The sequence below is a fragment of the Lissotriton vulgaris genome, chromosome 10, assembly GCF_964263255.1.
Source record: "Lissotriton vulgaris chromosome 10, aLisVul1.2, whole genome shotgun sequence".
Taxonomy (NCBI): Eukaryota; Metazoa; Chordata; class Amphibia; order Caudata; family Salamandridae; genus Lissotriton; species Lissotriton vulgaris.
Genome location: NC_141698.1, coordinates 7,414,025 through 7,431,613, shown reverse-complemented (window position 1 = coordinate 7,431,613; position 17,589 = coordinate 7,414,025). Strand labels below are relative to the sequence as shown.

At 46.6% G+C, this 17,589-nt stretch overlaps 1 protein-coding gene across 2 annotated transcripts in view; it reads left to right on the top strand.

Moving 5' to 3' along the window:
- HUWE1 (HECT, UBA and WWE domain containing E3 ubiquitin protein ligase 1) overlaps positions 1-17,589 on the top strand; it is a 1,800,886-nt gene that overhangs the window by 1,048,716 nt on the left and 734,581 nt on the right. For both annotated transcript variants that reach the window (XM_086940169.1, XM_086940170.1), the window contains one exon: positions 6,966-7,108. In XM_086940169.1, coding sequence (XP_086796295.1) covers positions 6,966-7,108 — 143 coding nt within the window. The remainder of the gene's footprint in view (positions 1-6,965; positions 7,109-17,589) is intronic.

Sequence of the window (17,589 nt, the reverse complement as noted above, 5' to 3'; positions counted from 1 at the left end):
TTTCATCTTAACCATGCAATTTTCACCTGTCATATAAACCACCATCTACTGAATAATTTGCTGGTTTTAAATAGATATGTGTTTCTAGCTCAAACAAAGTAAAAGTTATTTTATAATATTAAAACAAACTACAGGTAAATTGGCATCTAAGTAATAAACAATTAAAGTACCTGAACAATGCACATACATTTTGTATTTCTCATGATAACTTGGTGTTAAGCAGTCATAGTGCAATGTCTGTCACTTAATTAGGCAGAAGGATACAATTTATACAAGCAAACCAGGTTGATGTTAAAATGGAAATTAATTAAGCTATATCCTATATGCTATATTATGATATAACCTTAATTTTAAGCAGAGTGCAAACAGAACAGATAGAATCACAGCAACTAATTTGTTTCATGAAGAGGGTGCATAATGCAGCTGCAAATATTTTAATAAGCATAAAGTGAAACACTGCAAAGACAGCCTAACTTAAGCTGTCTCTTGGGCATCTCCATGTAGCAGCAGAAAAAAGTTTCAGTATATTAAGGCCTGCTGGATTATGCAATTCTACAGTAGCACAGTTATTCTTCGTTATTATTGATTTACTGCATTATCCACATTATACATTATTTGCTGCATAGTTTGCATATTTTAGAAAACCTTTTTTGGCTCAACATGCATGGATCAAAAAGCCGGAGAAGTGATGCCACGCTGGGCTAGACGTTTTGTAAAGGTTAGCTAGTCAGCTTTTAGGTGCAAGTTTCTGTTTTCAGGTGTTAAACGTACTTATTTGTTGAAACTGTTGCTCCGGCAGTATTAATGTGTTGAATAGCAAAACCATTTAATCATACTGCCCTGGGGTGCGACACATAATGCCACGTAATTTGGCTTTGTCTTGCAACATAATTTTGTCCTCCATAACCACATAGTTTCAGTTGTGCTGACTGTAGAAAAATAGCTCTATATCTTGTTCTACCACAGTATTTTTCGTTTGAGCCTGGGCAGCGCATGGGATGTATGACGTTACAGCGCGCACATTTACATTGCGCGCTTTTTCCCCGCATGTTTTTGATCGCCGAGTCCATCACATCGCGTGTTTTCACCTCGCATGCTATTGCAACGCGATCCCGTTGATTTCTATTGGGCCGTACTTTACCCCGCAGTCCATCTTGTCGCATGGCAAAACAACGCGGTGTTTTGAGTCGGCTGCGAGAACCCGCCTCTATGCCCTGCCCGAGAATCCGTGTAAGAGCGACTTTGTACACCCTCTAGTGTAGAGGCTGTTGGCATTGTCTAGGCAGGATGGCATATTCCGGTTAACCAATAGCAATGGTTGCTTGCTTGTCGAGGAGTTTCGGAGAATTTTGTGCGCTCACATCAAAGATGACTCCCATGCTAGCACTTATCGTTAGTTCTGGTGAAGGACTACTTCGGAAAGATGTTCACAGCTGAACAGGAGTGGTAGGTCCATGGGGCAGGAATGAGGCAAAGCCAGTTTATTTGCATCTAGCTATGAATATCCATGACAAGGGTACATTTTAGGTGGGTAGAGTTGTAGGTTTGAGTTTTTGTTATTGCCGGATTGCTCTGCTGTGCAAATAAGCTTACCTCTGCGAGAAAAATCTCTTTCACAATAGTGTGTAGGCTCGAAGACTTGTGTTGACTATACAGCTGTGATGTTTTTTCTTGCTACAAGAAACAATCTATTTGGGTGTTAAGAGTGCTTTTTTAGCAGGTACTGCCACATTTAGTGTTGTATAACTCCCATCTAAAACCCATAAAATGAAAGCAAAATAAAAATTTGAGGTAAAATTGTGTGTCAACCACATACACTAAGTTGAGTTGTTGTTAAGCCGTAGCATGGGTTGGGAAGGCATGTGACACTGAATTATTGTCTGACAGCCAATCTTGTGAACCCCTGCCTTAGTAGGAGAGCATTATAAGACATTAAACCTAGTTTCAGACAAACACTACATTCTAGATGGAAGACACGTGAATAGGAAAATGCTGCTTTCACTGTGTTTTGTCTCGTCTGTGATTCACTCTTCACCTTATCTGATTCATCTCTTCTGCATTGCTTTGTTTTGACTGCAAATATTTTCATGATACTGTATTACCTTAGCTTTTCCTTCACTTAACACCTTCAAACTTTCACTCTGTTTGGTCTGCTCTATATTCTTGCTGTTTTTACCCTTTCTTGCACTCATCTGCCCTTTCTTCATCTTCGCCCCAGGCCCTCAACCTTTGAAAGATGGCACCCACTTTTGACATCCTTTCAACTTCTGGTGCCTATAACTTTGAATCTTATTGTACTTTTGCACCCATTTTTTTGTTGCTGCAGAGAGTGAATGCCGGCTAGTTGAATTCTAGCTGGCCCCGGATGTGTATAACCCCTCGCATGGGTGTGAGAGGAGATGGTTCTTGCCCCATAGTTTCCCATGAAAAAACTGGAGCAAATGCATGGAAAGGTTTCCTTGAGCACACAAGACTAATCCCTATAACTACTGAACTAACCACTAGCTCCCGGAGAAGCCTGCTACTCACCTTACCAATAACTACTGAACTAACCACTAACTCCCGGAGTAGCCTGCAACTCACTGTACAAATAACTACTGAACTAACCACTAACTCCTGGAGTAGCCTGCTACTCGCCTTACCAGTAACTTCTGAACTAACAACTAATTCCTGAAGTAGCCACTAACTCCAAGAAGTAGCCTTCTGGTCACCATACAAATAACTACAGAACTATCCACTGACTCCTGGAGTCGCCTGCTACTCGCCATACCAATTTCTTCTGAACTAACCTCTAACTCCCAGAGTAGCCTGCAGCTCGCCATACCAATACATACAGAACAAACCACTAACTCCCGGAGTGGTCCGCTACTTCCCATAAAGCACTTCAATGCTTTGTCGGGGTAGTTAGTGCTACATAAATGCTACATAAAGTTAATTTCAGTTCACATATAGGTGCATCCCTCATGCTCTCAATGAAATGAATAACAATACTACATTAATTTTCTCCAATTTTCTGTCCTTTGCTTTTTCTTTTTCATGCCTGTCTCTTTCCTGTTCACTTGTCTGTCTCCTTCACTCTTGTACTTGCCTTTTCTCTCTCCTTATCTCACTCTCGCATGTTCTCTCTTTCTGCTTCAACTTCCTTATCCAGCGTTATTGGTGTGGTGCTTAGAAAGGTCTGAGATACTGCCGCTGTTTCTTTCAACAGCAGTGTAGTGTACAGCCATGCAGGTTTGAGATTGAGAGAAGATGCTATTTGGTGGAAATCCTCAAATCCTAAGTATTTGGGCCAAGGTGTAAAATTAAGCTGCCTTGAACTTACAATCCACCTAGTTAAACAAGGTTGATTGATCTAGGCCAGCATATGTGAAGTATGAGTACGTGGACATCTTTATGTCTACTCACAGCAGAGTGGGTTGTCTGACTGACTGTGGCACCCCTGAGGTTTTTTCGGTGAGTGTGTGTGTATATATATATATATATATATATATATGTGTATGTGTATGTGTATATATATATGTGTATGTGTATGTGTATATATATGTGTATGTGTATGTGTATATATATATATGTGTATGTGTATGTGTATATATATATATATGTGTATGTGTATATATATATATATATATGTGTATGTGTATATATATATATATATATATATGTGTATGTGTATATATATATATATATATATGTGTATGTGTATATATATATATATATGTGTATGTGTATATATATATATATGTGTATGTGTATATATATATATATGTGTATGTGTATATATATATATATGTGTATGTGTATATATATATATATGTGTATGTGTATATATATATATATGTGTATGTGTATATATATATATATGTGTATGTGTATATATATATATATATGTGTATGTGTATATATATATGTGTATGTGTGTGTATATATATATATGTGTATGTGTATATATATATATATATATGTGTATGTGTATATATATATGTGTATGTGTATATATATATATATATATATGTGTATGTGTATATATATATATATATATGTGTATATATATATATATATATATGTGTATGTGTATATATATATATATATATATGTGTATGTGTATATATATATATATATGTGTATGTGTATATATATATATATGTGTGTATGTGTATATATATATATATATGTGTGTATGTGTGTATATATATATATATATGTGTATGTATATATATATATATGTGTGTATGTGTATATATATATATATATGTGTGTATGTGTATATATATATATATATGTGTGTATGTGTATATATATATATATATATATGTGTATGTGTATATATATATATATATATGTGTATGTGTATATATATATATATATATGTGTATGTGTATATATATATATATATGTGTATGTGTATATATATATATATATATGTGTATGTGTATATATATATATGTGTGTATGTGTATATATATATATATATATATGTGTATGTGTATATATATATATATATATGTGTATGTGTATATATATATATATATATATGTGTATGTGTATATATATATATATATATATGTGTATGTGTATATATATATATATATATGTGTATGTGTATATATATATATGTGTATGTGTATGTGTATGTATATATATATATATATATTCACTGAGGGAACCATAGGTTTCAGGGATGTTGTAGTTGGAGGTTGGCATTTGAGAAACCTTGGAAAATAATGGGAAAGCATGGTTTTCATGGAAGTTATAGTTGGTTGGAGCTGACTCTGGCTCACACCTCCGCAGTGCACTGCAGGTGGTGCCACGTGTTGCATCGTTCATGGCATGGCCAGTGACATCGCTGCTGATGTCACTGATGACATAGGTGATGACATCACTGATGACATTATCCACGTGATAATCTGATGCGCCTCCTCATACCCTAATATAACCTTTGGTACACCCACTCTAAAATACAGACTACCATTTTCAAAACCATAGACGTACCAAAACTGTTATAAAAAGTACTGTAAAGCGCTCTGATATCCTTCGGGATCAAGTTCGCGCAAATAAAACTCTATAAATAAAAAAATTAAAATACAAATAGTGACGTATGCCGATGATACACAATTAATTGTATCCCTTAATCAATCAGGAGATAGTGTGCACCAGCTCCCTAGGTGCCTTGAGGAAATCTCAGCCTGGATGAAAGGTTCCTTCCTACAATTGAATGGAGAAAAAACGGACCTTATGATAGTGGGCAAAACTTGGCATCCTGGTCTGTCATTCAACTGGCCCAACTGAATGGGAAATCTGCCCACACCCAAAGACCATATAAAGAGTCTAGGTGTTTGGCTTGATGACAAATTTAACATGACGCTTAAGGCAAAGAAAGTGGCAGGGTGCTTCTTTGGAATGATGAGAATGGTGAGAAAAATTCTTCCTCTTCTACCCTTCTATGCGAAGAAGCTGCTTCTCCAGGCGTTGATAATGTCAGCCTGGACTACGCAAATGCGCTTTATCTTGGAGCTCCGCAGTACACGATAAACCTTCTTCAGAATGTTCAGAATTGTGCAGCAAGAATGCTTCTGTGTACTCCTCTGAGAGAATCAGTGAGGAAAGCGTTGAATCCTCTCCACTGGCTCCCAATTGCTGAGAGAATTCAATTTAAATCTCTGCATTACGCGCAAGATTCTAACTTCCAATGGTCCACCAATACTTCATCAGAGGGTCTCCCCATATTGTCCTAAAAGAGTTCTCCGGTCTGGAAGTAAACGCATGGCCATAGTACCAAAAGTCAAGAGGGCCAGAAGTGGAGGACGACGCTTCACTTAGGTTGCCTCCAAGAAATTGAATGACCGTCCAGAACATATTCGGTTGACAAAAGATCATCTTTCTTTTCGAAAAATGTTGAAGACTCATCTATTCCCAGCCAGATAATCAGTTCCTATCTGTACGCTCTCTTCTTAGCGCTGGGAGGCCTACGGGTAGCCATGCGCTCTATAAATGTCTCATTTCATTGCCGAGTTGACATTCCGTGGGTGATAAAACAAGTGGCACAGGTTACTTTACCCCTCGTTATTGCCACTGATGCGCGCAGTCTGGCAATGGGTGCCGACATGAGCATGAAAGGTTGAGACAGGCTGGGGGGGCAGCATCGCAACATTGCGAGCGAAGGCCAAACGAACGCGGCCGATTGTTATTGCAATACATTACACAAAGGGGGAAAACTGTGCTTAGCTATCAATTAAAGGAGTCTGTACTGCCGCCAGTAAACGATCCAGTCCCGGTGGGCGTGGCCAAAAGTGGATAGGGCGGCAACAAGGAGGGACTAAAAAGCCTCCTTAACAATAGAATGCCAGTGTTTAGCCTAAGCTATGACGCAAGCCAATGGGAAGAGGGGGGCGGGGCTTCAAGTCCCCTTCCCAAACCTTATCGATTTCAAGAAGCCCTCGCATGACAAGGGCAGCGCATGCGTGCTAACGCCAGGCGAGACCTAAAAAAGAGGAAGGAGAAGGACTAATATACAGGAGGAGAGTTACAGAACCAGCCACTTGATGGCGGAATAATGCACAGCATGTGAATACAGAACATTCTTCAATCTGCAAAACTACTCCTACAGGTAATTACCCATATTTTTATAGGGTTCTTGGATCCTGCGCATGGGCAATACTTTTCAGTGTTAATGATTTTAGTAAAGATGCCCTTGATGAACTAATGTTACTTGTAAATTATATTCTTTTTCATTTACTGGCACAGTATCACTTTTTTCTTGGCTATATCTGGCAGCTTCAATGTTCATCTAGTAGCTAAAGAGACAAATAGCCTTATTTCACAGCACTTATTTGAACAGTTGCATTTAGAGATCAGGTGATGCCAACATAATGTGGTACAAAAATCATGTTTGCCACAATTTCGGAATCGATTTGGCACAAGCCTTCACAGTACTAGTACTAGTTTAACTGTTCTGTTTGTTTTTGCAGAGGAGGTAGGTGAAGTTGAAGTTCATGAAGAGGATGTAGCCCAGGCAGAGGTGGCAGATGGAGATATAATGGATGGAGAAGCTGAATCACATACAGTTGTGATTGCTGGGCAGCCCGAAGTTCTCACTACGCAGGAGATGCAGGTGAGAGGAAAGATCCCCCACGGTACAGAGTATAACAATCCAAACTCCCTTCCTGAAATGGACTGGTTTGGGAGGTGAGAGTGGTATTTGTATTGGTCACTGTAGGATGCTGCCTTTTTATATTGAATGCCAAAACAAGGTATACTATATTGAAAGTCCAGACGACCCTTATTGGATGACAGGGTTACAATTTATACTAACAAATGTATTTTTTTTTGGTGGTGTAGGCAAGCAGTTTCGGATTATCAGAGGGTAGTATCTGATAGACTTCTAGCTGCAGATTCCTTACCTTTGAATTTCCCAGACATCTGAAAGAGACACGTTAGTGATAGATTGCTCACCTTAGAATATCCCCAGGCCTTAGACTGGATCCGGAAAGTTTTCACTAGCAGTACCCCTGCGAATCAGTAGGTGGCGTTGTGCGACTCCGCGTCCGTCGCTGGCGTCGTAAGCGCCTAGATGACATCACGTTGACTACTTAAGTGCCACCCATGCGCGCTGACGTCAGTTATTTCTTTTTCCACGCCAGTAAGCGCAGATCCGGTTAGAGCACGTACCTTAGTCACTTTTTGACTAGCTTTTTTGGGACTTTTGTCTCTTGTGGGTCTTCTCTGGTCCACGTAGGGATGCCTGGTTTTAAGTCCAGTGGGGCCTGCCGTCTCAATATGTCTGTGGCGGACCCCCACAATGTGTCTCTACTGCCTGGAGCCTGACCACGACTCCCGGTCCTGTTTGAACTGTCGGGCCCTGGCCCGAAGGCCTTGAGGGAGCGGCGCCAGAAGTTGCTTAAGGTTCAGCACTTGTCCCAGCGCCTTTCCCGGTCCAGGGGCCTTTCTAGAGAGCGCTCACGGAGCATCCATCGCTCCTCGGGCTCCTAGTCTACACCCTCGGATTCAGGTGAGAGATGAGACGAAAAGAAGTCAAATAAGCGTTGTCGCTTTCCCCCGTCGGTCCCTGGATGCAGAAGAGGGGGACAGGGGTTCTGCCACAGCACCTCCTACGGACCCTGGGGGTCCTGCGGCCTACCCGCTTTACCCGGTTCCATCGGCGACTCCAGCACAGGTGCAAGAGTTTCTTGCTGCTATGGACCGCCTGTTTAGGCACGGACTCCCACCGCGCGCCTTTGGGCCCGAGGTCCCGTGTCAGTATCCTGTTGGGCCGGCGGCTCCGGCCACGGCGCCACAAGGTCCCGCGCTGTCGGCTCCAGCCCCATTGCCACCCTCTGCTCTGCCTCCGGTGCTTCAGTGAATGCTGTGAGAAGTTGGCCTGATATGCAGTGCTCACTATTCTAGTGATCACTATGTATCAGTCCAAACAACTCTTATTGATGATTGGTTGTAAGTCAACCTTATAGACCAGCTATCCTAGTAGCGTGGATGCGAGCAGTCTTCGGGCTAAACTCTAGAGGGCGTGTTAAGCCAGCTGTTATACCATCACATATACCCCTCGAACACCAAGTGAGAGGACACCACACAAGTGTTATGAAGTGTATTTATTTAGATCACAACAGCCCTGTACTCTTTATGAGGACAGGGTACTAAGCACACAACAAAACTCTTACGAAAATACTTTAGGTTGCACAATTTACACAAATGCCCGAGGGGCACGGAAAACCATATACTCTAAAAGTGGAATGCGAAATTACTAGCAGGTAAGTACTGGACTAATAGGCTTTGGAATCGCTAGGACTACGTTACTGAACCTTCAGATTGCCTTCCTCTCAGCCCTGCCTACCTGGGATACACAAAACCCTGCCTGGGATGGTGCTAGCACCGCCCCGGACAGGAAACCCTTTGTCCAAGCTCTCCTCGCTGGAAGGACTCCCAGCAGCAGGTGGTCAGACTTGTGTCTGTGGTGGCAGCATCCATTTTGTGATGCTGAGGCTCGAGTTAGCTTTAACCGGGGTTCTCAGTTACATACATGTCGTGTCCCTCTGGAAGGGTGGAATGCTAACCCCGTCGCCAGAATTGGCGAGGGGTTAGTATTCCAATTCGTATGACACCTTACTCGACATGTTTTGATAAAGCGATACCAAAGATAGCAAATAACCGCGAGGATTATGATGCACTTAAGAGTATATGGTACGCGTTATCATGGAACAGCTATTAGGACTTGGTTCCGCAAGCTGCAAACGGGCTCAGCTCATGCCAGAGCACCATCTCACATAATTCCAAGCACTCTGCCTTCAGGATTGATAAGGCCTGCCATAGGAGTGACTGATAGGAATATATGTGTCCATTTTAGGGTTAGATATAGGAATACTATATCTAAAGCAAAGGGTGTTTACACCACCTTGCCCCAGCTGTCGTGCAGCCAGTTGTGTCAGATTTAGATGGCCAGCCAGGGGTGGCATAATACATGCTGCAGCCCCTGGTAGGCCCTGGGTACACCTATGCCCTGGATACAGGGACTGATAAGGTGGCCCAGTACCAATTGGTAAATGCACCTAAGGTACATGGAATCCATTTTACAGAGAGAGCAGTGGGCCTGGGGCCCTGAATAGCAGGGTCCCAGGTCAACTAAGTCGAAAAACCAGCAAAACACCAGGCAAAAAGTTGGGGGTAACCATAGTCAGATATCCACCTTCCTACAGATGCCTTTGATTCCACCACTGCCTCGGTTCCTGTACGGTTTTGTCCCCACCTGGGATCCGAATTGGGACACTGTTCCGTTCTTGACGCAGTTTGTTTCATCCCTGGACCCTGCCCCGCTGCCGCAGTCTGTGCCACATGCAGCGGAGGTGGAGGAAGACTAGGAGGGTCCTAGGACCCTCTTGCTCGTCAGTGTGACTTTGAGCGGGAATGGGGGGGACTTGGAGGAGGCCGGTGGCCTTGATGTCTCCTCTGACCCAGGGTTTGCCTCTCACCCGCCCACCATCTAGGAAGGTGCCTTGTACACAGTGGTGCTCCGTCGGGCAGCTGAGGTCCTTACCCTTGATCTCCATACAGTGGCCCTAAAGACTAATCTCCTTACTGAGGTGCTCCAGTCGGCGTCCGCTTCGTCTGAGCCACTGAGGCCATTTAATGACTCCCTCACTGACTTCTTGCTGGGCACTTGGTTGCGGCCGGCCACAGGTTCCCCTGTGGATAAGAACATCGCCAGGCGTCATCGCCCGGGGCTATGTGACCCTGCCTTTTTGACCACTCATCCTACGCCCGAGTATCTGGTCATTCAAGCTTCGACATCCCAGAATGCCTTTCCCCGACTCCGCCGGATAAGGACTCTTAACAAGCTGGAGCAGTTCAGCAAGCGGTTGTTCTACTCGTCCAGCTTGGGGCTGCGGTCGATAAACACCGCATGTCTATTGGGCCGCTATTCCCATGCAGTGCGGAATACCGTTGCTCAGGTGTTACCCCAATGTCCTGAAGAGGTCCAGGCTGTGCTGTCCCAGGCTGTGGCTGAGGGTAAGGACGCAGCTAAATTCGCCATTTGGTGTGGCTTAGACCCCGCGGACTCCCTCAGGAAGGGTGATTTCCACGACTGATGCGCTTCGTCGCTAAGCCTGCTTGAGATCTACCGGGCTCTCACCGGACGTCCAGAGCTCGCTCATGGACATGCCCTGTGATGGCACTCGCTTGTTTGGTGATAAGGCCGACAGTGCGCTGGAGTGTTTTAAGGACTCTCGGGCTATGGCAAAGTATTTGGGTCGTTACACCACGCGCCCGGCCACGTCTACTTTTCATTCCTTTAGTGGCCATGGAAGAGGCTCCCCTGCCCCTGCTTGTTCAGTCAAAAGCCTGCCCAGAACCAAACTCAGTGCGGCCGTGGAGGCCCCCATAGCTGCTCCGGGGACCGGCGTGAGGGACAGTCTGTAGGAGAGTAGGGTCTGCAATCCTATGATCACCCAGATTTTTTGCTTTTGTTTCACTGGTTTACGACTTTCTGGCTGTGGGCCTGCCAATCAGACCCACAGCCTGGCTGTTCTCTTTCTAAATTACCTCATGTACCCTAGGTGCATCTACCAATTGGTACTGGGCCACCTTATCAGACCCTGTAACTCAGGGCATAGGTGTACCCAGGGCTGCCAGGGGCTGCAGCATGTATTATGCCACCCCTGGCTGGCCTCCCAAATTTGACACAACTGGCTGCATGACAGCTGGGGCAAAGTCGTGTAATCACCCTTTGCGGTAGGTGTAGTATACCTATACCTAACCATAAAATGGACACACAGATTCCTATCAGTCACTCCTATGGCAGGCCTTGACAATCCTGAAGGCAGAGTGCTTGGAATCGTGTGAGATGGTGCTCTGGCATGAGCTGAGCCTGTCTGCAGCTTGCGGAATCAAGTCCTAATAGCTGTTCCATGATATCGCATACCATATACTCTTAAGTGCATTATAATCCTCGCGGTTAAATGCTATCTTTGGTATTGCTTTATCAAAACATGTCGAGTAAGGTGTCATACGAATTGGAATACTAACCCCTCGCCAATTCTGGCGACGGGGTTAGCATTCCACCCTTCTAGAGGGACACGACATGTATGTAACTGTGAACCCCGGTTAAAGTTAACTGAAGCCTCAGCTCCACAAAATGGATGCTGCCACCACAGACACGAGTCTGACCCCCTGCAGCTGGGAGTCCTCCCAGTGAGGGGAGCCTGGACAAAGGGTTTCCTGTCAGGGGCGGTGCTAGCACCGTCCCAGACATGGTTTTGTGTATCCTGGGTAGGCAGGGCTTTTCAGGAAGGTGACTGCTGAGTGGCACCCCGGTGCTCACTACGCATAGGCCAGTCAGAACCAGTTCCAGGGGCACACCAGCCCCTGGCCTGGGGAAGTCCGGCAGGGGAGAGGGGTGTAACCACCCCCCTCCTGGTCCCACCCATAGGCAGGACCTAGTCACCGGGTCAGCCCCTTTTTTTAGTATAAAGATAGGAGCGGGCCCCCTGTTCAAATTAGATCATCTTTGGAATCAAGATACCACTTTCTTCGAAAGGACTTCACGATTTCTTCTTCAAGATTCTCCCTTGTGGCTAAGGAGTAGTCACCCTGCATCAAGCGGGCACCATCCTAAAGAACACTGCGGTCTGCTGCAAGTCCTTCTTCACGAATCCGACGACCCAGCTCGACGAGACCCGGCTTCCCTGGCACCTCTGACCTCTACTCACCTCTACAGCTAAGCTGAGAACCGTGAGTGCGACGAGACCTCGAGGGACCGACGATCGCCAAGACTGCACGACATCTTTACTGCAAGCCCACCGTGTCCTCCACGAGTGAGTGCTTTGGGGTCCGAGAAGCCCCAACCCTGCGCAGCTCCAGCACCCAAGATCAGCCTCCCTGCATCTCCACGATCGGCGTGGGGCCCTTCTGCTGTTTGCTGTGCACCGCGTTGTTTGGCTACTAGCCGGCTGGCTTGTGGCCTTCTGAACGACGCCCGACGACATCTCTTCTGCTGGTCTGGTTGCTCCAGGCTGGCCCTTGCTTCCTTTTTCAAGAGAGGCACCCCGGACCCTCCTGGTCCACTCCAGACGCCATTTTAGGTCCACCGCGTGGGCTTGAATTTGCCAAGGCCTTGTTGCCCAATCCTGGGTCCAGCGACGCCGACAGCTTCCATCTTCGTGGGACAGCTCGATCCTCCATCCTGGTCGCCGACAACGCCTCCTGGTCCGTGAGATCTTCGAGTCAAGCGTCACCCACTCACCTAGTCGAGGTGGCTACCATCCGGTGCCCTCCTGGTGCCCACTGACTACTGGCTAGTAGTCTCGAACTTGGTCCCCTCTGCTTTCAGGTGTCATCCATCTTCGAGATCCAGGCTTGGATCCGACTGAACTTTCTTCACTGGTCACCGGCCAGCATCTTTTCTTCCGGCTCCTGGTCCGTCTACGAGGATTCCCGACGTCTTTTCAGACCTATGCAGCTGCAGCCCCTGGGCTAGGTAACTTCGGCATTTCGGTGCCCCAGCATAGCCTCACTATCCAAGGGTCAGAATCTACTTTCGTTTTCTCCCTACCAGGTCGGGTTCGCCCGAGAACACTAACTTTCTAATTCCTAGCTACCATAGACTTTTGTCCGCATCTCGCGTGAGAGTGCACACACTGCACCCGAGTCCCCTAGGCCTCCTAGAAGTAATCTAACGATTCTACAGTCAAGTCCTAGCGATTCCAAAGCCTATTAGTACTGTACTTACCTGCTAGTAATTTCGCATTCCACTTTCAGAGTATATGGTTTTCCGTGCCCCTCGGGCATTTGTATATACTGTGCTAACTTAAGTATTTTTGTAAGAGTTTTGGTTTGTGCTTAGTACCCTGTCCTCATAAAGAGTACAGGGCTGTTGTGATCTTTAATAAATAACTGTTTATTTTCATAACACTTGTGTGGTGTCCTTTCACTTGGTGTTCAAGGGGTATATGTGGTATAACAGCTGGCTTAACACACCCTCTCGAGTCTTTAGCCTTAGACTGCTCGTATCCACGCTACTAGGATAGCTGGTCTATAAGGTTGACTTACAACCAATCATCAATAAGGGTTGCTGGACTGATACATAGTGTTCACTAGAATAGTGAGCACTGCATATCAGGCCACCTTCTCACACAGTCCACCTCCGCCCCTGCAACATCCACCTCGAAGCCTTCCTAATCTGAGCTTCCAGACGCACCCCACGCCAGTGTGCGGCAGGATTCGTCATCACCTTCCCCATTGGGGTTCTGTCACTTCTGAAAGGTGGGTGCTGCAATTGTCCGGAGAGGTTACTCCCTCCTCCTAGAGTCTACCCCCCGGCCATGCCACCTCAGTTCCACCGCATTTCGTGGATCACTTCGCGCTTCTCCAGCAGGAAGTCACGGCCCTCTTGGCCAAGGGGGCCATCAAGCGCGTTCCTGGGTCAGAAGTGGTCGTTGTTGTTCCCACCACTTTCTGGTCCCCAAGAAGGACAAGAGGGGCTTGCGCACAATCTTGAACCTCAGGAATGTCAATCGCTTCTTCCGGAAGGAGAAGTTCAAGATGTTGACTCTGGGTCATGTCTTGGCTGCCCTCGACCCTGGAGACTGGATAGTAGCTTTGGATTAGCAGGACACCTATTTTCACATCCCCGTCCTGCTGGCCCACTGGCGTTACCTGCGGTTTACTGTAGGCCAGTATCATTTTCAGTTTGCCATGCTCCCCTTCGGCCTTACTAGCGCCCCTCTGGTGTTCACAAAAGTGATGGGGGTGGTCGCAGGTCAACTGCACAGGTCAGGGGTGTCGGTCTTCCCCTACCTCGATGACTGGTTGTTGAAGGCGGGCTCGCCCCAGGCAGTTGTCTTTCACCTTCACACTATGGCTGACCACCTGCATTAGCTGGGGTTCTCCATCAACGTGCCAAAGTCACACCTGAGTCACTCTCAGAAGCTTCCCTTCATCAAAGCTGTTCTGGATTCAAAGCAGTTTCGGGTTTGCCGGGTCTGGTGGCTCAGTGGACTAATGCGTCTACTACAGGGGCCTGTGTTCGACCTCATGGTCACAGGTTCAAATCCCGGCGGGTCCACTCAGCCTTTCATCCATCTGAGGTCGATAAAATGAGTACCATTGAGTTGGGTAACAACAAACATCTGTTATTCAGCGCCAAGATACCCGTAGTGGTGAACGTGCGCTTTACAAATACACATGTTATGTTTGTCTTCCTGAGCAGTGAGTTAGTATATTCAGGCTATGATTCCGATCTTTTAGCTTCTATTCCGGGTTTGTCAGGATGACCCTCCGGCTCCTGGGCCTGATGGCATCCTGCTAGTGCAACATGCCAGATGGCATGTGGGGGCTCTGCAGTGGGACCTGAAGTTCCACTGGATGCAGCATCAGGGCAACCTGTCCAATCACGTCCAGATCTCGGAGGGCACTGCACGACAATTGCAGTGGTGGCTCACGAATCGTGATTGGGTCAATGACAGATGCCTCTCCTTTCCCCAACTGAAGCACACAGTGGTGAAGGATGCGTCCCTCCTGGAATGGGGAGGCCACTTGGGAGAGGCGGAGATCAATGGCCTCTGTCTCCAGCGAAGTCCCTGCTCCATATCAACCTTTTGAGCTTTGGACAATCGTACTTGCACTGAAGGCATTCCTTCCCTCTGTCCGAGGAAGTGTTGTGTAGGTGTTCACGGACAACACCACCGCCAGGTGGTGTTGCAACAAACAGGACGGGGTGGGGTCGTGGACACTTTGTCAGGAGGCTCTGCGCCTCTGGCAGTGGCTGGAATATCAAGGCATTACCTTGGTGGTTCAACACCTAGCAGGTTCTCTGAACACCAGGGCAGACTAACTCAGCCACCGGTGCTTGATGGATCACAAATGGCGTCTGAACTCTGACGTGGAGCAAGGTCTCTTTCAGCACTGGAGAGAGCCTTGGTTATATGTATTCGCCACCGAAGAGAACGCGCAATGTCATCAGTTCTGCACGTTGGAATTTCCAAGGCGGCACTCGCTCGTCACTGCTTTTTGTCGCGAGTGGAATTGCGGTCTGTTGTACGCCTTTCCGCCTATACCACTTCTGCTAGAGTACTGAAGATCAGGCGCGACCGGGCTAAAGTCATTCTTGTGGCTCTGGGTTGGGCACGAATTTACTGGTATCCCGAGCTACTCAGCATGTCAATCGATCCCCCGATTCGACTGCCTCTTCAGGAGGACTTTGTCGCAGCAGCAGGGGACGGTCCTCCACCCGAACCTGTCCAGCCTCCATCTACATGCGTGGAGATTGAGCGACGACAGTTGATGCCATTTGACTTGCCTTCTGAAGTCTGTATTGTCATTCTGGCAGCCAGGCGGCCCTCCACAAAATCGGTATACGCCAGCAGGTGGAACAAGTTTGTGGCATAGTGCGCAGCAAAGGCTTTAAATCCCCTGTCTGCCCCTCTTTTAGAGGTTCTCCTCTTTCTTCTTCCCGGGCCCAGCAGGGCTCTGCGCTGGGCACTGTCAAGGGCTATCTTTCGGCCATTTCAGCCTTCTTGAGGCTTCCAGATCAGCCTTCTCTTTTCAAGTCCTCAGTTGTAAATAGATTCTTAAAAAGGCATTACTCACATGTTTCCTCCTGTTCCCTTTGTTATGCCTCAGTAGGACTTGAATCTGGTGTTAACCTATCTGATGTGTGCTCCCTTTGAGCCGCTCCACAACTATCCCTTACGTTTTCTGACTCTAAAGACTGCTTTCCTGGTTGCCATCACCTTTGCCAGAAGAGTGAGTGAGCTCCAGCCTCTTTTCTCTAAGCCTCCATTCCTTCCTGTCCATCCGGACAAAGTTGTTCTGACTCCTTCTTTTCTACCCAAGGTGGTTCCTGTCTTTCACATCGGACAGACCATTACCTTGCCCACTTTCTTTCGTCTCTGCATCCCTTTTACCTGGACCGCACACGACCGTTCCTGGTGGACGACCAACCATTTGTTGGCTACGTGGTGCTAAGAAAGGACGGGTGGTGCACAAATGAACCATCTCTTGGTGGGTCGTTTTGTGCATTAAGATCTGTTAATCCGTGGCTAAAAAAGAATCCTTCTGTGGTGCTGCGTGCCCATTCCACTTGTCAAGGAGCTACGTGGGCCTCGCCGCACACGTTTGCCAAGCACTACTGCCTGGACACCCAAGTCTGGAGCGACGGCTTCTTTAGCCGTTCAGTTCTCCAGGACTTCCTGTTGTGTGATCTTGGTTCGCAGACCCTCCACCGGGGTTGGTATTGCTGGGGTATCTATTCTAAGGTAAGGAATCTAACACTAACGTGTTTCTTTCAGATGCACAAGTTACTTACCTTCGGTAACGATATATCTGTAAGAAAGTTATGATCGATTCCTTACCGCCCCACCCATCCTCCTCCTTCTGCGAACTGATATCTAGGGTTAAGGAATTTCCCTGTCTGGGCCCTAGTTTCATGGCACCAGTGCTTGTTTCTTGCATGGCTCAGCTTTCCTGGCGCGGAAAGCTATGTACAGAACTGAAGTCAGCGCGCGAGGGCGGCGTCTAAGAACTCGTCATTCCGGCGATCACGACGCCTACGACAGACACGGAGCCGCAGACTACCGACGCGCAGGGGTACTGCTGACAAAAAAACTTCCTTCATCCAGTCTGACACCTGGGGATATTCTAAGGTACGGAATCTAACCCTAACTAATGCTTCTTACAGATATATTGTTACCGAAGGTAATTAACTTGTATGTTATACTGTACAGAAAGGTCCATTGATCCGCTTTCTGCTTCTTTCTACTGTCCTTTTATTCATTCAAACCCTTGCCCAGCAGGGCTCTGCTTTGGGAACTCTCAGGGGTTACCTTTCTGCTCTGTCTGCTTTTTTGCGGCTGCCAGAGCAGCCATTTCTCTTTTAAGTCTCCAGTTGATCGATTTCTAAAAGTGCTGGCTCACTTATTTCCACTTAACTCCTTTTATCTGAAAGAAACCAGTTAGTATTAGATTCCTTACCTTAGAATATCCCCAGGCGTCAGTCTAGATCCGGAAACTTTTGCGTAGCAGTACCCCTGCGCGTCGGTAGGCGTCGTCTGCAGGCGTCCCCTGCGGCTCCGCGTCCGTCGTTGGCGT